Raw genomic sequence first — 24,617 nt, 5'->3', positions numbered from 1 at the left:
CCAGACAACTTGTCTCTAGCAACAAATAAACCCTCAAACTATAGCAAAAAGAAAATAAAATAAAAAATCAAATCATGAATCATCTTTTCAACTTGTGAAGTTCTTTGAGAGTACACATTTGTCATCCACTGTATGACACAGTAGGATGACTGTCACTTACCTTAAACACATAACGAAAGATTATCGTGCTGTTTTTCTGTATCCTTACTCAGGAATAAGACATGCTTCCATAAATTTCACTGTCATTATTACTTGCAAATACTTGTAATATGCAAAGCCATTCTTTCAGTGAATTCTAAGAGGTACTAACACTTTTTAAAAATGCTACTAATCCAAGTATAAGAATCCTCCCTTTAGCTCCAACTATGTATATATGGTCATAATTTTCACTTTTGACCACTGTTTGGTTTTGATCTTTCTTATTATTCATACATTTGCCTATGTGCCAAGGCACTGATTTGTCTTTTAAGAAATTGCAGTTGTACTTGACCAAATGATCTTTGAGCCTGGCAAAATACATCAGCTGCTCAGTTTTCATCAGAAGGGATATTCTAACACCCTGCTAATTTCAGAACTTTGGTTTTAATATTATGTAATGTGCATACTCATTTACTAAGTCATCTGTGTTTCTTCCTCAATGACTAGTACTGTAAAGCAACTCAAGGGTCTTTATCTTTTCCTTGTCAAAAGCTACCTCCTTAAAAATGTAATAGAAATAAAAATAAAGATATAATAGAAACTAGATCACCGTTCATTACTGTTGTCACTAATGTGCATGTGGAACACTTACAGCCTCCAAGCATTTTTTAGATTACTCTTCACTGCTATCACCTCACACATCTTTCTGAAAGTACTAAGGATGCTTGCATCTCTGTTTAGTCACTTATTTTTCTTCCGATTAGAGATGAGTCATACAATCTGGATGTAAACAATTTTAAAAAAAAAATCAAACCACTCTTCAGTTACCAAGAGCAGTACTTTTTTTTCTAGCATCTGTCCAATTACTTTTTTTCTCAACCTTGTGTGTAACAATAAGATTTGTCTTACCTAACTTTACCCAGCTAAATGTTATTTGCACCATCTTAAAATAGGCGTCTCTCATAAGAGTGGGATGAATTCCCAGCTAGACATGCCTGTCTCTCTTTATTACATATAAAAAGAACAAAAACAGCTAACAAACACAGCCAGTATATGGCCTAGAGCAAGTAATTTGAAATGTTAAAATGGAAAGTGTATAGCATTAGTTTACCCACTTTTCTTAGAGACATGATGCAAATATATATGCTTTAAAGCATTCTGAAACTCAAGTGCAACCCCAAAAATGGAATTCCCTAAAATACAATCTCCCTCTTAATCCCGCTTGGAACTCTATCTCTGGGACAGTGCTTTTCCGTTTAATGGTGGATTTTACTTTGTTGCAGGAGCCAGGTACACACTAATTCATTTGGGACATCATCTATTTTTCTTTCTCCTGTTTATTTTTCACTATTTTTGGAGAACTTGAACTGCTACTCTTCTTCCACTTATGAAGCCAGTTTTGACTGTCACTTCCACCCTAGAGTTTCCAAACTCTGTCAGTGGATCATGTTATAACGATTTTCATTTCGTTAGTCACCTGCACTGTTTATAACTCTCTGCTTTAGTGGTCTCTGGCCTCATTATCAATTCACATTGGTTCTGGCAACTGACGAGTTGCCAACTGGTTACTTTTGCTCTTTTAAATTATTCATATTGATTACTTTGACAAATGTGACATATGTATTGGCCTAGAAATGCAGACAAAGTAGAGAGAGGCACAAAACCTCCCTCAGTTTTTATTACAGTGGCTGCTCCATGTTATCTTAAAAGCTATTTTAATATTGTAGACCTTTTTACACATTGCAAGTTCCACATAACAAAGAATATATTTTTCTCTGTGTACACAGTACATAATACATTTTGAAGAATATTTTAATTTTAACAATAGTATTAGGCATAGGTGGTAATCATCTCATGTCTTCTTTAATATCATCCTCTGCCCATCTCAGCAAACATGGCTTCGTATTTGTTTGAGCAACGTAACACTTTAACTTCAGGTTTATCTTTGCCTTCTGAAAAGAGTTCTCCACTGGCCTATTGGCCTATCACATTCTCTTAAAGAGTTATAGTATTTACAGATTTTATTGCCCTATTCTCCTTAATTGTTATATCTACTTCTTGTATTTTGACCAAGCTACCGAGTACAGGTCTGACATGCTAAACTCAGTTCAAGTACTATAAATACTGCATATTTCCTAAAGATGCTTATACAAAACAAATAAAGGTTGAATAAGATCTCGATTCAACGGATTAAACCTCACTTCAGGATCTTTAGGTGCTCAGTTCTATAAGGGTTTCTTTAATAATTAGATAATCAGTAACACAGAAGTGTATGTAACTATTTCACAGTCTCTCACAATGTTTACTGTCTCTGTTTCCCAGGGCTTTTAGTAGCACCAACTTTCCCCTTCACCAAGACTTTTTTTGGAACAGATCACTTACTTTGTAATACGGTCAATGTTAGCAATTTGCTTCTGGTTCCGGATTATTTCTATAGCTGCCCAAAGATGCTGGATAGCCTTTGTATCTGCCTGTCGTCTCTTCGTTAAGCGTGCCATGACCTGTTTACTTGGTCAGCTGCAGCCAATAAATAAAAAAAATACACCAAAAAGTTAAACATGAATTATGAAATGGATTACATGATGATCATATTGCAATAAATATGATTACAAGGAAAATTTTTTAACTTATAGCAATTCAATAAGCATACAGCAGCATGTTTTCTTATGCTTAAAGAGCAATAAAAAGGAAAAAAATATAGTTTACAAGAACCCCTTTCACATCACATAATCTATGCAGAAGATAAAAGGTGAGCAGTAAAAATTATCAAATCCAAAGCAAAGGACTTGACTTATCAAATTGGTTACGAAAAGTCACTTAGTTCACATCTCAGTTCCCTAAAATTTCTTAAAAAGCAGAAGCAAACCTAGCCTGAGGCTTCTACGGCCTCCTGTATTGCCCAAAACCCTTAAAAAGGGTGAGTGGTGCTTGACTACATCACACAGTTTAAGCATGAACTCTCTGACACAGAGAAAACGCTGGACCCACAGTTTAATATACAATATAGTTCTCAGAGTATTACTTTCCTACTTTTATAATTTACAACTACTTAAAAAAAAATCCATTCTATAAGCACAAACTAGAAGTATATTTTCATGGATGATAAATATTTAAAAAAATATTTTGGAGCAATTCCACTTCCTGTAACAAGCTAAAACCCAACAGGACCAAAGTGCTTCTGATGGCATTTACCCATCTAACCAACCCTGAATAGGAACATAATGAGCATCTGGCTTTGTTTACAAATTTTCCAAAAGCTCAAGGCAATGAGTACAGATAAGCCATAAATCGCCTACAGCTCTACTACAGGCACAGAATCCCTTTTTAAAAGCTTAACGATGCATTTTGATCACTAAATAACTTTCTTCCAGTGCCACAACTTTCTCAATGAAAAAAATGACTGATTTATGACTGCTACCAAGGTCTATAATTTATTTTAGAGCTCTGTCCTCAAAATGAACTCTGTGGTATGCACGCGGATACTTGTAGCTAGCAGAATATTAACTTCAGTAACCCAAAATAATACAAAAAATGCAAAAACATTACACCATCTGTGCAATGCTAAAGATGGGAACTTAAGTATTAAAAGCTTCCCTCCTCTCAAATTCACAAAAATTAAACAGATTCGAGTATTCCATCAGTTACAGCAAGGCAGTTTTCAAGTTCATGGGACCTACAGGTACTTGTCAAAGAGGTCTGCCAAGTTGCAGATCCTATATTAGCTGAGCAACATTCACTCGCTCTACAGATGTAATGAAATAAAGTGCAACATCCCATTATTAAGGGGAAGAAAAGATTTAACAGCATTGTACTTCACCTTACATAGCCCATTTAAAAAAAAATAAAAATCAAAAGTTGATGTGAAGTGATATGTGGACCTCCAGTTGCAATTGTATCTTGTGCATGAGGCACCTCTGGCTGCTGGAGATAGCAGGAAGGGCAGAACGGAGTGGCACTTGTGGAGACATGGCATGGTCACACACTGACCCCACATTTCTGCTTTAGAAATCTCTTCCCACTGGGATTTAAAGCAAGGGCGACTGGATGGGTGTCCCAGAAAAGAAAGGCCAAGAATACATTTTTGAGGGAAGGATAAAAGGGAATATGACAGACATACAACTAAGAGTGACAGCCGGTAGATAGCATCACCTAAGAATGATTCAGAGAAAGAAAGCCTCTGCTGGGAATAGTAGGGAAAGACCACGCATGCCTGTGCGCTCCTTTGCATTCATTTCACAGAACATGAGGACATTACAAGTAAAAAAACCCTCTTAATTTGTAAGAGGAACATATGATTATTTGTAGAATATGATTCTTAAGGAAAACAGACCTGTAAAATCCAAAGAAGGGTCAGACACTAACACAACAATCTCTGTAGCCCTACCATCTCAGCATAAATCTCCTTTCCTAATGCTACATTGACTAAAAGTGATATCGTTCTTTTTATTCTAGCTCTCTACAAAGTATCTGCTTTAAAAGCTGTTAGCTGATACAGCAGTCCACAGGCTGGACATGGAGCTTCTTACGCAGTATCACATCCACATGCAAGGATCAAGGAGGAAACACTCATCCTTCTCGACCCTGGTAACAGTGTGAAACAACAGACCAGTTCTCATTTATTTTGGAATAAATGAAGTGGGTCCTGTTATCCCAACTATTTCAAAAAAATAACCGTTATTTTTGGCAGCCAGGCATATGGCTGCCTGCATGAAAGCTGCGCTTGGCGTGCCTGGCAGAGGGGGAAGGAGGTGCTTTTCTCTCACACCCCTGTGACGCCTGGGCCCGAGGGCCCCAGCACAGGGCAGGGCCCCGGGGAACCCATCTGCTACCTCAGCATGGCCCCACATCCCAGTCTGACCTCTGGGGCTAAGGAATTCCCTGTTGTTTCTCCAGGGAGGGAGAAGAAGTCCACCAAGGGAGAGGGAGGGGAGAGTGAAGGATTGCTGCAATTACGTGTTCCTGAAGCTGTGTGGCTGCAGAGCTGCACCTAAGATGGCCGCCAGCGGGCAGAGGAAGGCCTCTCCCTGCAAAGGCCCTACAGGCTCCCTGTTTCCTTTGGAGTGCGCTTTCGGAATAAAACTCCTGACCACCCCTTTGACCCATCCTTATCATGTTTTGTGGGCTCAAAGCATGCAAACGCTATGCCCTGTGCCAGGGCTAACTCCAGCCCACAGTACAGGCATGCATCTCCCAGGCCCCAGTCGCCACAGGGAGGTGACTCCATGGGGCCAGACCAGGTTGCGTCTGAAGTAACCCCCAAAAAAGGCAGCCACTGTGGATCCCAGCCCAAAGTGCTCCCTCCTGGCTGGCCCCCCGCTCCCATCACTGCTCCCACAGGCACAGCCACGCTCTTACCCCTGCTCATCTGGAAATAAACGCAGTAAGAATTCTTACACACCAGACACAGCAATCACATGTGTTCTGTTCTGTTCTTTTTTTTTTTTTTGTAAGATACAATAATTTTAGCAGGTGTTCTGCCTCCAAAGAATATACATGTCACTTTTATATCTTTTATATCTTTTTTTTTTTCATTTTTATATCTTTGGGTTTTTGGCTATTTAAGGGCACTTTTGTTAAACTCAAGAGTTGACACTTCACTATTGAAACAGCAGTTCTCACACACCACACTTCCAAAAATATAAAAATAGATTATTTTTTTTTCCAAAAAGCCCAGACCACTTTAGCATTATATTCATCTTTTAATTGCATGGTGTAAAAGAAATATGGAGCCTTTTCTGTGACATATTTCTCACTGTTCATTGCAGTCACTCTTCTGCCATGGTAAAACTAACCACAACAGTCTACTCCCTGCATTCCTGCAAAAAAAATACAAGTAGTTTTCCATATTATTATAAAATCTAAAAGATAACTTGTATCAGACTGTTAACAGTTCATAAAATGCTTCGGAGTGCTACTAGGAGGACTTCCAAGCAACAGAAAATGCTCCCAGTGCTTCAACATGCACAACGCACACATGCAAATAACAGTTTAAAGTTTAATGGGAGACATATTACATTCTTAAATCTATATTTATTACTGCTGATTATTTGCTTATGTGTGGGTGCGCACGCATACACACACGCAACAGAACAAGCATAAACATCCAGTGCGTGTAAGTATGTGTAAGAATCTATGACTTAGAGGTTAAATAGCAAAAGAGGCTGATTCATCCATGCAGTGTTTTACAGAAGTTAGAACTCCAGAGGCCCTTTAAAACCACAATACTGAAATGCATATTTACATATAAATGCTTGAAGATATTTTTCATCCCCCTCTTTTGTTACAGCTTTCATTTCAACATCCTGGAAAGAAAAACTAAAAGCTGAAGTAAACACTAATTTCCCACTCGTGATTTGCCAGCCATCGTGCCTGTTTAGCTATGGTATTCCCTGTCTGTACAAAATCACTTGCTTCATGCCATTTCTGTCATGTTCTGCTAGCAAGTTTATGGTAGGATACAGCTTTTTAGAGAAAGATTGGCAAAAAAAAGACAGCTAAAAATCTAAGAATTTATATCAGCAGGATGTGCCTTAGGTTTTGTAGACATCCTTGGCACCTGCAGAATATTAGAAGGATTCTCCTAGTAAAGGAAGGTTTGTGTGGTTGATGTGCCAGCTCGCACACTTCCATCTCAGACTCGCTCACAGAGAGCCCAGAGCAAATAATTTATCTTCTCGATTTTCAACTCTCTAACTGTTCCTCAGTGCAACCTGAGTAATGTTTTGCTGTATTTTATATTTTAAATCCCTCTTGAATATCCTGTGTACAACGTTTTGAAAAGTATACCACTTCATTGCACTCAACTTTCCTCAAGAGCTAAAAGTTACCGAGGACCAGCGAACAAGCACGCTCAATAAACTGTGCTTTATCTTGTGAATACACACAGCATGGCTTATCCTCTCAAAGCCCTTAGCAAAGGGTGCATTGCCATGTGGTGGCAATGTTACAGCAGTGGCAAACCAGACTTACTGTCAAAACAGCCAGGCTACTAGTTGTTAGACACACACTTGGCCAAATCAAGTGCTGTGCAGATGTCTGTTGCAATAGTAGGGAATACGGGAATCTGCACTGCAAGTCAAAATAAACAAAAATCACCTTGCAGCATGTCTAGGGATTTAGCCCAAGGAACCTCCTGACCTGCTGCTTGCATCCAATTTAGCACATACTATCAGGTACTAAGTTTAGATAGAAACTGTCCCTACAGACAGAAACAACTGAAAGGTAGTCAGATCTTGCCAGGCTTTAGCTTTTAAATAGTATCTTCTAAGCAAAATATGATGCTTCTGAAAATTTAGCTAATGAATTGTACTTTGCACTGAAACAGACGGTGTTGCAGTTGGGTGCTGTTGCTCTGATGGGAGCTGCTAATTAAGAGCTGACAAGTAGTAGCTTGTTAAATCTCCTGTTCGTACTTCACCGTAAGCGAGGCTACCTGTGGCGCTCGTCCCTTTCAGTGCAAAGTCAAACAGGTTAAACTCCATCCCTGCTATTAGCCACCATTTGGCAGAGATTTGGTATGCAGTTAATTGCAATGGAAAGACAATTTAAGAAGCTGATCCTTGCCACTGCTCAGCTGTTAGTTTCTGCCTTTCAGCCCTGCATCCCTGGGGCTTGCTATTATTTCTTCCACGCTACACAGTGAAAACATTTCAGGCTCAACAGGAGGAAGAAGCTAGGCTCAGTCCTAGCTTTTGTGGCTTTCATGCTGTGAGACTGGATGAGTTTGGTTGGTTACAAAACTTGGGCCAGACTTAGCTTCGTATTTATATGCACATTATAATATGGGCTCTAGTACTTCTTAAAGCTTAACTTTTTATAGTAAGCATAAAACTGTACAGCAGTACAAGTAGTTCCAAATGTTTAGTGCTTTGTTCTTATATTAAATAGGAGTTTCCTATTAAAATCCAGATTATGAATTTGCAAGCTGATGTAGAGTTTGCGTCCCTGGACTTTATGCAGGTCTTTGTTGTATTCTTAAATTCTGCAAGTTTATACTTTACAGTTTAAACTGCTGTTAAAATTTATCTTTCATCACCAGTTTCATGGGAGGATAAACTCTTTAGTCTTCCCCTCCTAGAACAATTGAGAGTGAAGGTGATAACTATGCTATTTTTACATAAGGAAGGTGCACGTGAAAATGCTTTGACTGAGCAGCAGTGAAGGTCATGCAATGGGAGGAAAAACAACAGAAAGTTTAACTTTAGGTCTGCCTTCCAGACCTAATGATCCAAAAGTGTGTGGAGTAGCTGCTAGGGTAAGGACAAAGCTTTTGGCAAGAGTAATCCCACATTTTGTTTACCATTCACTTGTCTTCCTGACAATATTATGAGCATAATGTAGGGTTAGCTGGGCATCTGGTAGCAGCGAACAACTTTTGCAAGAGTGCAGGTTATCAGAAATGAAGATTTTGCATACAAAGTCATTTTCAAATGTTTAAGAATAAGCAAGTGTTTTGGTACCATTAGATATTTATTCTGGACTTGATCCCAATCCACTAAAATCAACAAATGCCTTTCTGCTGACTTCCCAGGGGTTTGGAGTAAACTTTCAACTGCTGACTGCTCTTCTACATCCTCACAATGAAAAACCTAGGGCGGTGTTCAGTGACGTTAGTGAAGCTGAAAGTCTTGTGGCTGAAATTGGCAAAATTTCTTTGTTAATTAAACTAAACTCAGCAAATTAGACTATAAATTAATAAAAGTTACCAAATTCTTCAGTGTGTCTTTTTATATTAAGAGATTAGTTCATGCTGTATGCTGTCATTTTGGAAGTTATTAAACTACATAAGATTTTTGGATGTTGAATGTGTGTCATTCCTAACAAAAATCTTTTCATTTCATTGTTAGATTAAGCTGCACAGTCTATTCTAAAGAGATGTTTATTAGCATAATAATCGTACATATTTCATATGTGCAAGTGAAATAATTGTGCTGTTATGCGCAACCCCACCTTTTGCATTTCCTGATTGCTAGGTTTGTAACCTTGACATCATGCAATTTTTTCAGTGAGGTTTTGCATATCTCCATAAAGTGCATTACAGACAGAAAGCAAGACTACATGAATACAAAACTGCAGTGTACTGCTTCTTCTCTCTGCAATTTAATTTTCTTTTTCCAACTTCAGTATGCAGAGTACAAGAAAGCTTTTGCTATTACCTTGTGCCATTCCAAGATGGCAGTGAGCCACTGTAGAAATCAGAGCCAAGGAGAGTACAGAATTAAAGGCCCCAAGAATACTTTTACTACACATATGTGTAAAATCTATTTTAATCCCTGATATTGCATTTACTTCATTTGTACTGTATTTCATTCAAAATGGTTAAGGAAGAGTCCTTTACTGAGGCTAAGGCATATGATACTTGACTTTTAAGCTCAAGCATTCTGAATCATCAGTATACAAATAGTAGAACTCTTTCTTTTTCTTTTGAAACCAAACATTGACCTTCTTGTTTAATTAACTCACCCTGCTAGAGAGAACTTGACACAAATGTTGAGGCTCCATCCCAAAAGAGAATTTCTAAGAAAGTGTAAGTGTAAATCAGTGTAAACGGAGTATACCAAAACCTGAGATGAAGCATCAACAACAGCTGCTGACAAAGACAGAGTAATAGCCATACACTCAAGCAAACGCTGTCAAGTTGGTTTTGTTTGCTACCTAATACAAATATATGTACAGGACTAAAATGTAATCCTGTATTTTGCTGCCCCTCCAGCCAACCCCAGTCTGGAATTTCACAGATTAATAGCAAATGCTGTTGTAAAAACTGGAAGAAAACTATCCTTTGTTCCTGTCTGGCAGAAATCACTGAGTAAAACTTTATCTAGCAAAGTACGTTTGGAGAAGAGAAGAACACAACTGCCAAAGAAAGTGATATAGTCCAAAGGGCTGAAAGCAAAGAGCCAAACCTGTTCACAGCAAGGTAGGTACACCAACTTGTTGCAGTTGACTACTTTTTTTTTGTTATGGTCATCATGTTTTACTCCAGGTCATGTGCCCAGGTAAGCTGAAGCACATAAATTTATTTTCTGCTACAGATTTGTTTCAATGCTATTTTTCGTATGTGCAGTTCGACATTAATCTTTTAAAATAAACAGTATTTACCTTAATATTTCCACTTTTAATAGGTATTAAATACATGGAGAATATTTATTTTTTTTATAGCCAGCAAAAAAATTAATGGTTACACTGGAATATCAAGAACCACGTGAGGTTTTGTTTACATTTGAAAATACCACCACTGAAAATGCATACATTGTTAACGCATTTAGCAAACTTCTGGATGAATGCAATTTCAATTAAAAAACAGTTTAGTCAGGTTTGGCTAAGGCTCAGTTAATGAAATTAATCTACACTAAATAAAAAGTTTCCACAATGGACCTTGCACGAGTATAAATTGCTTTAAAAATACAGTTCTTGTAAAGTGATGCAACTTTCTCATGAAGATAAGCTTTAGCTGCCATAGTAACAAAGCCTCTTATTTCCAGGATGATGATACACTAGTATTAAACAACCATTAAGTCGCTCATCTTCAGAAGACTACTCATCTTTGTTCAAATAAATTTTCACTACAAAAGACGGTCCAACACAACTAACTCCAACATCACTAAATAATAGATGGCTCACACGAGGTGTAAATTATCATCCTACATGGTTTTTGCCCCCTACCATTGCTGGAAAATAATGAGTTCTCTTCAGATTTGTTTACTTGGTGAGTTATCAAAAATAATACTAGCACCAAAATCGCTATCAGTGACACCTTGGCTCCCCTGTGTGAACGCAAAGACGCACAGACACACAAGCAAGTTACACACACATGCCTTGATATGAGAGGCTTGAACTAACACGTTTTACCTTCCATTTGCCACAGACTAAGAGCATGAAGAGGGTCAGTTACAGAAGATTATTTGACATGTGCAGATAGGATCATGTTCTGAACCCATGCTGCACACTAATACAGGCTTTCTGTGGTTTAACTACACCCACCACCAAATTCCGTATTTTCCAAAGCAGCCTACAGCTAAACCATGGGAAGACGCTTGAGGAGAATCCATGGAAGGAGTTAATGCTTAATGAGCAGTATGAGCTATTTCCCCATGTAGACAAGCCCTTAGCAAACAGATACTTCCTGTCCACCCGCTTGGCTGTAGGGAGCAGAGATGATTAATGCAGCTATGCATCCTGACAGGCTCCAACGCTCGCTTGGTCGTAAAAAGGGAAGAATCATGGCCAAAGAAGGCTGACGGTGAAGGCTGGAATTTTGGCTTGGATGATAAAATAGATGCCACTTTGATTCTGCAACTCTCTAATAAAAGTGAGAGGTCGAAGACATCTCAGAAAATGCTAAGAAATGTTAATGAGAAGAGTAGCTCTTCCTCCGAAAGCAAGCTTTTGATCATCATCTCTCTGTTCTGAAGGCTAAGGAGCTTGGTTATTCTGTAAGCCTCAACTAAACTGATGCAATACATTTCTCCGTCAGTAAGTAAGGTATAATAAATAAGGTATGATGACATAAATAAATGAGTGATTTTTCATGGTATATTAGCAGGGAATGTAATTTCGCATGAAGTCAGTTTTGCACAAAAATATAAAAGAGATTTTCCAGGTCAAAGAATTAGGAATGCATGGAAAAGATCTGTATCATGAAAAAAGGTAAATTCATCGCAGATTATGTAAACTATATGGTAAAACAAGGAGTTGATGTTGACTTTTTGCAGCGTAATGTGAGATACCAAATTGCTGTTTTTTCTTCTCTTTCTCTGAACTACACACAACTGACAGTATCTTTAAAGTACGGATTGTGATTCTGCTGCTAGCAACAGGACTTAAACCTTAGATGTTTGTAAAAACTATTCCTCCACCAGGCTGCATTTTTATTGACAAAAGGCAGCTGAATCAATTTTTGTTGCTCCCTAACAAAAATGAAGACTGCCTGAACTTGTTTCTTTCAAAGCTATTCTTCTCTTTGGCCTCTCCCTCTCTATAAATAAAAGGAAAACTACACAACTTCTAAAACTGCTCAGATATTGAATTATTTGAAAGTCAATGTGTTACGCAGGTACAACCACTTTTCTCCAGAAGTCAGGCCACGAGCAATGTTAGCCCACAGGAGATTTTCTCTTGTCAACAGCCATCTCAGGGAAAGCTGATACTATATAACGAAAACAAGTGCAATTCTGAACCAGCTAAGGTATCCAAACTGAAGCTCCTTCAAGCCCAGAATGCCTGGGCTCATTCTTGGAAACCTTCAGAAATATGCTCAGAACTTACAGAGTTAAAACACATTGATCTGTAATGCAGGTAAGATGAGCCAAAGATAAACACTGCCAAAGCTTACAGGCTTTTACAGCATTAATCAAAAGAAACTTTAAGGCAGGGAGAGGATCAAATTGTAAAATCTGAGTTTTAGATCCTGCTTCTGAAATTCAAGGCGAATGTCAGAAATAATGGACCTGAAAGTTTCATGCAATGCTCCCCCAGCTGTAGGACGAGATCAACAGAAAGAATGATATCTTGTAGAACTGGAAGCCTTTCCCCAAGTCCTCACCTTGCTTGGTTTTCTTCTCTCTGTTTTTTAGAGAGCGTATTTCCTAGGTTGGGCATAGACATATGGCTTAAAAGTATACTCTGAAGCATATTTGGAGCGTATGTTGTTTCCTTCATTGTCAGCACCCAAACTCACTAATTATACGCATTCCAATAAAGCTTTTCTCTCATCCTGCCCCAAACCAAGTCTATCATCGCTCCTCAGTGAAGCCTTAATCCCTATCCATTTCAAAGGTCCATTTTGATTTTTTTTTTCATTGACATTTCAAATTTTTTTTATACCTCAAAAACAGGTAATTTATTTTGTTTGCAGTTTCTTACTTCAGATTGCCCTCCGCTCTCCCGCCAAAACGTTCATGTCTGGACAAGGATGAAGCTTGCCTAGAGGACAATTTACAGACATGTGAGAACAGCAGTTTTGATGAAAACCAATGTACAGTGGTAAACAACAGCATTCATAACTAAACAAATCCTTAAGTGGAAAACAGCTGAGTATAATCATGAGCCTTTTCTTCTTATCTTTGCTGCAAAACTTGATAAGTGAAAAGTGGAAAAATGATAAAAAGTAAGCTTCAAAAGCACAAACTTTATAAAGAGGAACTTTAAAACCCAAAAAATTGTTCAAAGAAATAAAGATCTTCCAAAGAAACTGGTAAGGTGATGAAAATATGTTGCCATTACTTCAGATAACACCAGTTTCTCAGCAAACCTGGCTACACCTGACATAAAGAAAACTTTGACCTACCACTGCAGGCTAGCGTCTCCTTCCTATAAGTTGTATAAAAGAGACAAGAAGGAGGACAGGAGGAATATACCACATCATTTTCTAACTAGCTCTTGGTGTGGCTGGCAGTGTCGGGACAGTTGGTAAATAGGCTTTTCTGCCATAGTTTTTTTTCCCCAATACCATACGTGGTATCTTGGATTGCAGTCTCAATTTCGTTGAGCTGTTTCTTTCAAAGATCTTGGTGGGAGCTCTAGTGTGATCTCTTTTGATACATTTTCTATTACGTATGACTTTCAGATACTCCCAACTCTTACTTCTCATCTTCTCTTACCTGAAGCCACCTTACAACGTCTTTACTTTTTCATGTAGAGAATTCTTGTCAAGGCTTTTCCAGGACCAGTTGTGGGTAAACTGAATTACGCACGTTTTTGATATTAAAAAATCCATTTCACATTAGCATGATTCTTGTATTTTGTATCTGCTCTGTATTACTTCTATGGGAAACTTGATACTTTGACCAATGGTTCGCTATTATATTCATATGCACGGCCATGGCATATGATAGAGCTACAGGTCAGAGAGACGTAAGAGCCCTCTGCAGCTCTGGGAGGTTATGATACCTCGCACTTGCAAAATGACGTTCTGCCTCTCCTCTGGCAGGTGCAACTGAAACCTACTTCTTCAAGCAGTGATGATGATGGTGATGACATAGAGCAGATTACAAAGGCCCTTCAGAGAGGAAATTACTTCCTGAGCACTCAAGAGCTCTTCCTCCTCATTTTCTAGGGCTAAGGTTTATTAAAGGCAACAGGACCATACTCTTCTCTTCACAGCCATTTCTTTCAGCCACAGAAACACAGGATTCATAATTTGTGGGCAGACATAGGACTTCATTTTTCAGACTATTTCAGTTATTCTACCACCAACATTTGGCCGGGTTTTTATTTTCCTCCTTTAAGCTGAATGCAGATGACTAAGCCAGAGCTGTGACACAGACACTCAGCCCTACAGGGCAAGGAAAATTCATGGAAGTGCTGGACACGACTGAATAGCGTGCCATCCCTGTGGCTACCAAAAGAAGTTAAAGCCCAGCAAAATTACTAATCCTACCATCAAGCTAACAATTGCAGAAAATGTCATTAATGAAATACAGCCTTCTGTTGTGATTTCTAAGAAAATATTTTCTGCCTAACCCAAAGATGAACTGCCAGACTATCATCACATTGTGATGCTATAACAAATTTGCAACATAATATTCTGCAGGACATGGAGGAAATAAAATGCTAGAGTTCTGGCGGTCTTTCCAACCAACATCTTATTTTGTCATGTGGTGTTCTTTCAACCTGGGCAGAAGATCTGGAGTCCACTGTGCTGCCGAAGCACCTGCCCAGAACAACTCCAGTTGTGTTGCCTGATGCCGAATGAAGCGTTTAACTCCGTGCTGCTCCACCAAGCACTAGAAACCACCTGAAACACTTTATGATCCTCTTAAGCTGCAACCTGTCCTACAAAACTGAACTCAAAGTGGGAATGGAGAGATTAATTTGTTCATGACAAGAGGTTTTGCGGCTGGATTATCAGATTGCATCATTTCAGACAGCAACTCCTTAGGAAGGTGGTCATTTCCTCACAGGGGTGTACCTTTATTCTCACATAAGTCAAATCCATTAATTAAGAAATCCAAATCTAAATTTGGGAAGGCTTCATAATAGTGATTCCCTTACAGGCTTACATACATATTTCTTTCTGATACATTTACCTACTAAAATTAATTCTAAAATGGTTTAGAGTGTGCTTAGCCTGTTTTTCTATTTCACTTGTTCATGCCTGTTTCATAAAGGTTTTATTTATTTTTTTATTTTGCTTTCTTGAGTATACATGACATAAAGCAAGACTATGCAAGTTTACTTTACTTTGAGGAGCAAGGTTTCTTTGTTTAAGTGATGCCGAGGGTGCCCACAGTCAAAGTGACCAACGCCTTGTTCTGTCCTATACCATGAAATCTGAGACTTTTTTTGCTGTTTTCACCTCCATTAACAGAAACAGAATGTGTCTGTACAAGTGATGACATATGCTGAAGGAAAAATGTAGGGAATCCTGAATTGGTCGTTTTAAAGTGAAGGAAGCCCATAGTATTGGTTTTAGCTGTTTCACATCTATTCTTCCAGTGCTGAGAGATTCTGACTTTTACCACCTTCTTGCTGTTGAAGATAGTCTGCTATTTTATTTTCAGACATGAGATTTCCTACCGAAACCGATTGTGGGTTTACAGCCTTCACTGAGCTCCAAAAATAGAAGAAAACTGCTTTTGGGGAGACTTTTCAGGCAGTGTTTGTGTGAGGCTGCTGCCACCACACTAGTCACCCATGGTTCAAAGCACCAGTTTAAACTGACCAGCAGAAATTTCAATCCCCAGTCTTGCAGCATGGTTGTTATAACTGACACCGTTCTGTCTTCGTTAGTGTTCGTGCTCTTTCTGCAGCCTTCGAGCGTCACTGTTTCGGTGTGCTAAAGAAGACACTGACATTCATGTCAGTCTCTGGATTGCAGCTTCTGAGTTTATGACAGATGGGAAAGCAAAGAGGAGTTAAAATCCTGTAAATCCACACACAGCTTATAGCCAGTAGCCATCTGGCTGGGGATCTACATAATACCACCGAGGATGACAAAAAAAAAAAAAAAGAGAGACAAAAAAAAAAAAAAAAAGGCAGTTACATTTGCACTTCTATTTCTCTTCCCCATCTTTGTGCTTCCTGTTTTGAATATACTTAATAATCGCATTACAAATAGTCTTTCAACTATTTCATACAGGTTAAACAACTACAGTATTTTCTCACTAGCACTTTCCACACAGAAAAATAAATTCAGTGTTATGCAAAAAGTCCAACGTGTGATAACATATAATGTTTGTCTGTGGTAGGAAACAGCCAAATGGGGAGCATTTAACAAAAGTGTAAGCATTTGAGGAGAGAACAGAGAATGGAAAGCACCAAGAAACCCCATTCAGCAGCACTGCCAGTTGCTCTATAAAAACAATTCAGGGCAAAAGTTGTAACACAGGGCCCCTAAAGTATAATTACTTCGGAAAAAAAATATGGCCAACAACAGTTACCTAACCTGTTCAGAGAAGAAAGCAGCGATTTACCCCCAAAATGTGTTGGGAAGGCTGAAAATCTGGTTTTCAAAGGAAGAAGCATGAGCTTCATTAAAACCCCCTTTTGCACAGCAGTGGCTCCTGCTAGCTACAGCCAGGAAACAAGGAAACATGCAAACCTTTAAAGACAAAAAGCATTTTTTGTCTCAACCTGCTGAAACGTTCAGCTAGGCATTTTCAACCTGTAACTGCGTGTTTGCTGGGGTTTTAGTTTTCTGAAAAAAAGCAGACTTCTGATGTAAAGAAAGAGTAGAGCCACTAAACCAAGAATTCTTTCCCCTGCGTGCTGTGTTGCAAAAACGAGAGCATATTAAGCAACTCGAGAACAGGAAATAACACTGACAAACAAACTGATATTCTTTCCATAGCATGGTTGCTCAGAGGAGGACATCTGAAACTACATCTCCCCAAATCAAGAAATGTTTACTCTGCTTTTGGCAAGGCTGCTGAATGTCTGTGTACTCCTTCTAGTCCAACGGTTTTATGATCCTTTCAGTGAAGTAGATAGTCACACTAGAGCAGAAATGAACATTGAGATGAACACTTTTTTTAATAAAGCTCTCTCCTTCAAAAAATGTTGTTTTATGGCTACCAAGATGGTTTGTGGAAATACACCAGTCCTAAGTGACATGTATGTGGGAAGGTATCTCAGATCCCTTCACCTCATCTGGAGTGTCCAGCACCATAGGTGAACACTGTAGAAGCTCCAGCTATATATCCAGTGTCCTATAGCAAGCCTGTTATTCCATTAATGTAACCTCCAACAGGAGACAGAGACTGAAAAAAAAACAGATTAAATGCAGACATCTATTTCTGAGCTAATCACTCTACACTCCCTTCACACTTGACATGAGAGCAACAATTCATCTTGTTGTGAAGCAGACACTGCAAATAGGTCAGATGAATTAAGCCCTAAAATTAACCATTTCTCTCCACAGAAGATAAATTGAGATAAGGATGACTAGTTCATGTGGCTGGACTTTAGTCACACACACTCGACTCAGGCTGTCTTTTTTAACCAACACGTACACTTACCTATTCTAAAGTCCTTCTTGAAACTGAATTTCTTGCATCTCAGCTAAGGGCTCTAGCCACCATATTATATTTTTTCCTGCTGCTTTGCCTTTTTTTGGATGAAAAAATTCATCAATATGTTTTCAGTTTCCATATGGACATTTTTGAAAAACTGAAGATATCTTATTTACCCCATCTGTCTGAAGTCAAGAAATGCAGTTGTGGTTTTCACTGAGAAAGGCTTAAATAACTGCATTTGTTCCTCAAAAATAAAAAATAAACAGAGACATTTCAATTATAACCCTAGCAATATCACTGCAATTCTAGTAAAATGGCTGATTAATGGGAGTCTGAGATATGTTCTAATTTTCAATGTGAATAATATATATTTTGAATTAATTTTTTCTTGACAGATTGAGATTTTAATTAAGAAAAAAACTGCAGTGTAAAACATTTTTCATTTTTCTTGCAAGAACCGCATTTTTCATAAATGTAACTCTCTAGCCAGTCAAAATGAAACCGCAAAAGCATAACTGTAGAATTTTCTTCAGTATTTGATGACAATACCTTGATGAAGTAGAAATTGAGCTAAGAAAGAAAATGAATATCCTTTCTTCAGGAAGCTAACTTTTGCTGACTTCTGACTCATAGGTCAGAGGGCGTTCTGTTTATTTCAGATCAGTAGTACCTTCATTTAAAATAAAACTATAAATTTTTCATTCCTTTTTATAACTTTGTGGCCTTTATCCTCAATACCGTATCACTACTGGAACCACCATCTCACGCTCCTGACTTTCTCATCAGTCAGCTAATCAAATTTATTTGTTTACTCTAAGTTTGATTTCTACCTGCACTGCATGCAGCTACATCCAAACAGTTTAAGAAGCGCAATAAAAAAAAGCTGCAACTACAAGTAGTGGAAATTTTCAATACTGATGTCTCTGTCTTCAACAATTTAAAATAAACACCTCCCTTTCCTCACAAGAGTTCCTTCAATTTGACCTTGACTTTTATGGAGTTCCTGGAAAGTTATCAAGTGGAATGTAAAATAAATAAAAATGTTGAAACCACAGGTACAACCTCCCTTCCCAGAGAAGGTGGATGTGGAACTACCTCCCATAGGCGAGGGGGCAGCCCACCAAGGAGTCGCCTTGCTCACGGGCAGTGCCCTGGTCTCTTCAAGGGCTCCTCCTTAGAAAGGGTGCTGGAAAAGCAGTTCAAAACATTCAGGATTCATCTGACACTATAATTCAAACTTTCAGCCTCAGAAGCCGTCTTTATCTCTTTCTGTGATTTATTGAGGGTTAACAGCATGTTCTGCTACCTGTTAAAACACGTTACTCTTTCCTAATGAGCTAAATAAGAAGAAACAGTATCTGAATTCCTTCCTATAGGTTTTACTTACAAAGGAAGAACTCATACATGATTCAACTCTGTATATACTCCTCATTGCATTTTAAATAAAATTTTAACTTCAGCAGTTGCTATTTAGAGTAAACTTCAGAAACAAAAATTTAAAGCAAATATCAGATATAAAATACAATTCCGTTTTTATCTGAAAAGAAATTGCCTACTTCCATGCATTCAGTTCTTATCTAACTACTGCTTACAAATTCAGGGATTTTTTGCATGAACTATAACAACTGATTTACAAAATAAAGATCTGAATTAAATCCCAAAGTAACATGTAAAAACTGTTCACGTTCACTTCTATTTGATGGTGGATCAAGCAATTTTGTGCTTTTGCAGCTAGCAGCACCACCACATCACCAGGCTCTTTTGTTTCAGACCATGCTGGTGTCATTCAGCACAGCAGCACAGAAAAGCAGGGCAATGTTCTGTGCGTTTGATACGATACGATGACATACAGAAGACTATATCCTACCCCTAATGATTGCTAGTAGCGATGCTTCAAAAAAATTAGACACTAAAAATAGACACAATGAACCTTACTAATTGCAGAAGGCTTTGCAGGTGACAGAGAGGAACGAGGTCTCTCTAGATGCTCACAGGTAACGTGCTTATGTCTTAAATCATGATATTTGACTACCCTTCCCTAAGCATGCTTTGCTGCCACTGTTATTAGCCTTTATATCATCAAGCCCTTTTTGAAAATTGAACCACTATATTTAACTATATGACCTCCACGGTGAATTCTATAGGCCAAATGCACGCTGTCTGAAAACACTATTTATACCTTACAAAATTACACGCTACTCTTAAATGTCTGATTTCTTGATCTTGTTTTATGAAGCTGGAAAAGGAGGAGAAAACAACACAACTTGATCATTTCTCCTCTTATTTCATATTACTATTTATCTCAAAACTAATTTTTTTTTTTACTATTTCATTTCCAAAACAAAGAGAATATATTCTCATCCCACTCCCTCTCGTCTCACAGACAAGACCCGTTTACTCCTCTCTATGCTATTTGGCAGCCCTACACTTTAAAGGACTTTGAAAAACTTTAGATTTAAATTTTATAGGATGAAACCATTAACTCTTTATGTCTTCTTCAGTTTTTTGGGCTCTCTTTGGGTTGCCAACTGCAGAAGACGACTTCCTGATGCAACACTTTAATCCAAACCCCTCCAGTAGAACCACAGAGGAATGAAAAGGGAGTCCCAGAGTTCTTTTTCCCCCTTTCAACTATTCTCTTTAAGAGTTATGGATTTTTCTTTACTCTTTGAAGACATCTGTGTGAAATTACCCACACAACAGTAATCCTAACAAAACCAAGATTTATTAAAACAAAGAGAAAATGGAATGAAAACAAAATAAATTGTTTGCTTAACATAGCTGAATTTACAATTCTCATAAGTTAAATTAGATAAGGCCTAAACCAGATAAGCTTAACTTCAGATAAAAAAAGTAAAAAATGAATCTTGTAGTTTATCCTTTGAAATTAAATATCCTCTCTGACCGCACCAGTCAGCCTGTCAATGCCGCTTGCTGCTCGGAGACCAACAATTCCCTCTTTTGTCTCCCACAGATATGCTTAATAAACCCCGGTTCAGGTTTCCTAAACGCTTTTCCGAGGACAAAAAAATGGGCTTTGGTAAACAGTTTCAGTCTCCATCTCTGAGGAGTTACACCACCGAGGAAACAAAAAACCTTAATTATGATTTATGACTGCCTTTTCAAGGTTTATGACCCAGCTCAAATACTGCCTTTTGCTAACCATCTTGGCTGGCTCTGTCTAGATTTTGGCTAGACCCATGAGCAAACCTCACCTAAGGCAGATCCTTTTCTCTTCCACTTGTCACAAACGATGAATTATAGACAAGGGCTGAGGCTCGCCCTTACAATCAGCTACGTCTCAAAACAAAGTCCAACGGACCTTTGAAAAAAATCAGTCTTGGCTGATGTCTAAAATGACAGATTGTTCTTTGTTTCTGCCTTTATGGGTTTTAGGATTCACATATACATAGTTTTTGCTTGAGTACGCTATGTCATTTATCAGGTGGTATTTCCCTGATATAAGAAGAGTATGACTCTTGAACATCTGTAATAAAAACTGACCTGTAATACAAACTTTTGCCACTTTGGAAGTGTAATGAACATGGCAAGGTTTTTTCCTCTCACACGCAACCATGGATGCAAGCATGCTAGCAAAAATGGCTTAGATAAGCAAAACTTCTTTCCGTTAAGGAAATAATATAAAGATGAACTGAAAACAGCCCTACTGACCAGCCTCCACACTGGGACACGTCCCAGTACACAAGCACCAGAAAAATAAGGAGAACAGATCACACCTATACTCTGCATTATTAACTCAGTGTAATTCTTCTCAACCTAGAACATGGCCTAAGCTATTCTCAACCCTTTATTCTTTAGCTTCTCCAATAAATTTGAAATGAGAAAACACCAGAACAACCCAAACATGAAACCCGGAAGACATGAATGTAATGGAGATATTATTACATAGCTACTTAACAATATCCACATAGGCTTGTCTGATGCGATACAGTCCAGCACTAAACCAGGACTACTGTAGGCAGGCAAGAAAAAGAAGTCATCATAATACGAGAGCAGACTCCTATAGAAAAAGGTTAGCTTGTGACTCCCAGATCTGGAACTATGTCACATGCCATTTTTTGATACAACTGGATGCTTGAAAGAAACCCTTCAGCAGCAGGAATTCAGGGTGCCGCTGCACTTAGGTTCCCTAAAGCCAAAAGCAAATGAACTGTGATCCCAGATCTGTTCAACAGAACATTATATTAATTTCATTTTTTTTTAAATTATGAAATCATACGTAGGAAAGTCTTTCCAAGCTCCAGATCAAGTTAATTTCATTCATTACAGAGGCACATAGAGTTACTCAAAGATTCAATTAAAATAACCTTACAGAATCGCATTTAAATTGTATCATCACTCTGACGAAATCCAAAGCAAAACATAAAATAAAGGTCAAACGAGAGAACGCTGTGGAGCAAGTTAATACCCATGAAAAATGAGCACAAGAAAAACAAAACTATTCCCCAGTGAAAAATGGTAGCAGAGGATGTGAGAAGGGATGTGATTCCTCTCCTTTATTGCTGCTCATCTCAAAGAAGAAAAGACAGAGAAAAGGAACCTCAACATTTGTAATGGGAAAAGAGAACGACAACTCTGCCTTACCACATAACAAGGACAGAGAGAAAAGAAGGTGCAAGACCAAGATAGGACCTCACTGCCTGCACATCTCTCTCTCAAGCCCCAGGACACAAAACCCCTGCTATAGGTGATTTTATTTTTTTTTACTTTGTTCAACAGTTTTTTACAAGGAAATCATTTTGTAAGTGACTTAAGGCAAGGATTCCTTCTAAAAAACAACCAGAAAAAATCTTAATGCTTTGGTAATCTCTCTCTTAATCCTCTCTATACATATCATTGGAAAAGACTTCAAAAACTGATTAATCCAAAAACAATTATACTCAACTGTTCTCCAAAGAGGAATAAAAATGTATTGGAACTCATCTAATAGTCAATGTCTTTCTTAAAGAAATAAATTGCTTAAATATTCTTTCAAAATGCTTTCAGGTGCATATATTGATAATATTGATAAAAGTTAATGAATCTCACCTAAAAATCTCTAGTAGATTCCTTTCAAAAGAAAGTTTTTCTTAATTTAATAGAGTTTCTGCGCACATCGGAAATGAGTCCAAGAACCTACCAACGTGTTTAATTATTTCTAATGTAGAAATGTTTAGATAGTGTGCCTGTATCTGTGAGAAGAAGGGAACGGCTCTCCTTGTTTTTACAGGAAAAATATGTAATATATTAGCCATAAATTAGCATGATACTTTGAGTAGTAACCATGCAAAATCAAACTTGATACAAAATTGGAATGATTCGGAAATATATTAATTTTAGATCCTGACCTTCTGGCTACCACTGCAGCAGAATACAATTAACACTCTTCTGAGGCTCCCACAATGTATATTCAAAGAGGTTTTTTATGACTAAGTGATACATGAAACCATACAAGGGAACTCTTTGAAGTACTGCACACTAACAAAACATTGAAAAATAGTATCTGCCCTGTTTGCACACAAATATTCTGCATAAGCAACGCCAAGCTAAACACAGCACCAGGACAGATTTTCTTTACAAGTACGGAATTCAGACAAACATTATTGGCCCCACATTAAAAAATGTGACAGAATGGCTGAGGTCAGTTAACAAGGTAAAGTTTTTGAATCGAGGTTTGTCTTCCGTGAGGACAGAGCATATTACAAAGACTCATTAAAACACTAGTGTCAGAAAGGTAGGTGGAGTTTTGGTAGTTATCCACTACTTGAGGTGGATCCTAGTATGGTGAGAGTTGGGGCCAGACTTCAGGGGTATGTAGGTATATACCAATGCTGTTCAACATGCTGAGATTTGCGGGTTTTTTTTAACACCCAAATCATTTTAATTTTAATACCTGAATTACCCTATTGCCAAATAACCATCACGAAGTGATTCACAATTGTGAATGTGCACCTAGGTTCTATACAAGCACCTACGGGCTGCTGTAGATAACCAACAGATTGTATATTTGTAAAGTCTCTGGCTTAGTATTTGCAATCATTTACCCGAGTTAAAATAGGACCTTTCAATATCTGGGTTATAAAGGCGTGATTCACCAGGGCACTTGACTACACCATAGTTTACCTGGGATTCGGAGAGCCCTCAGCAGCACCCTCCGTGGCAAGGAGATGTTCCCCGCCAAGACTGGACAACATGGACAGCCCAGGCGAGGGAGTGCTCAGCTGCCCTGCTGGAGCCCTGCCACTTGCATTAATAATTAAATATTTACTCTAACATGATTTAAACCCTCAAATCTAGATAGCTGCACACTCCCTAAGGTTAGAAAGCTGGTGCCTGCGTGCCTTGTGTATCCACTACAGACAAAAGCTTAAGATCATAGCAGGCAAGAGAAACTAACTCTCCCCTACGTTATAGAAACCTCCAGCAAAAATACATTAATCACTGTGATATTGTCCATTGGTTTGCACCTAGAATGTGATTTTTTCTATATCCCTAAGTAAGAAAGAATTACAACTACAGCATGTTTTATTTCTATTTTTACTGAGCAAAGGAAGAAAAACTCATAAAAACAGATATCCATAAAAAACATACAAATTTCAATTTTCACAAAAGAATCGGGAGAAGGGAAATTACGTACTACATTTTCTTAATACATTATGCCTCAAGTAATCTTCAGCTCTGACGAAAACTAGCACCGCTCATTTTTTTTAATTACTAACACAAAGCTCTGGATTAGTTAAAGAGCTTATCAACTCTTCAATACTTCAAATAGGTTGTTAAAGGCAAAAATGTAAACGGCCTTCAAGAAAAGATACTAAGACTGGATGACTGAGTTACTTGTCTTCTCTAGTCTAGTTCCTAGTACCCTGAAGAAGTTGGATTTTTTTGTTAGATCTTCCGAAGAACTTCAAAACCCTGCCCACAGCCTAAAGCAGGGGGAGTTGAGTCTTTGAAAGGTTAAAGGGTTTGCCCAAGATCTGTAAATAGCAAAGACAAATCTCCAAGCTCCATCTCTCCTCCTGT

At 38.1% G+C, this 24,617-nt stretch overlaps 1 protein-coding gene across 8 annotated transcripts in view; it reads right to left on the bottom strand.

Annotated features, from left to right (window-relative positions):
* The window catches only part of ZMYND11 (zinc finger MYND-type containing 11), a 107,240-nt gene that overhangs the window by 59,934 nt on the left and 22,689 nt on the right, over positions 1–24,617 (bottom strand). For 5 of the 8 annotated variants that reach the window (XM_074574152.1, XM_074574156.1, XM_074574154.1 and 2 more), the window contains exon 2: positions 2,521–2,655. The exons of the other annotated variants lie outside the window; for them this stretch is intronic. In XM_074574152.1, coding sequence (XP_074430253.1) covers positions 2,521–2,636 — 116 coding nt within the window. In that variant the 5' untranslated portion in view covers positions 2,637–2,655. The remainder of the gene's footprint in view (positions 1–2,520; positions 2,656–24,617) is intronic. 8 annotated transcript variants of the gene reach the window in all.

The sequence above is a fragment of the Larus michahellis genome, chromosome 2 (genome assembly GCF_964199755.1).
Source record: "Larus michahellis chromosome 2, bLarMic1.1, whole genome shotgun sequence".
Lineage (NCBI taxonomy): Eukaryota > Metazoa > Chordata > Aves > Charadriiformes > Laridae > Larus > Larus michahellis.
Note: the sequence above shows the minus strand (reverse complement) of the source record. Positions and strands in the feature narration are given on the sequence as shown.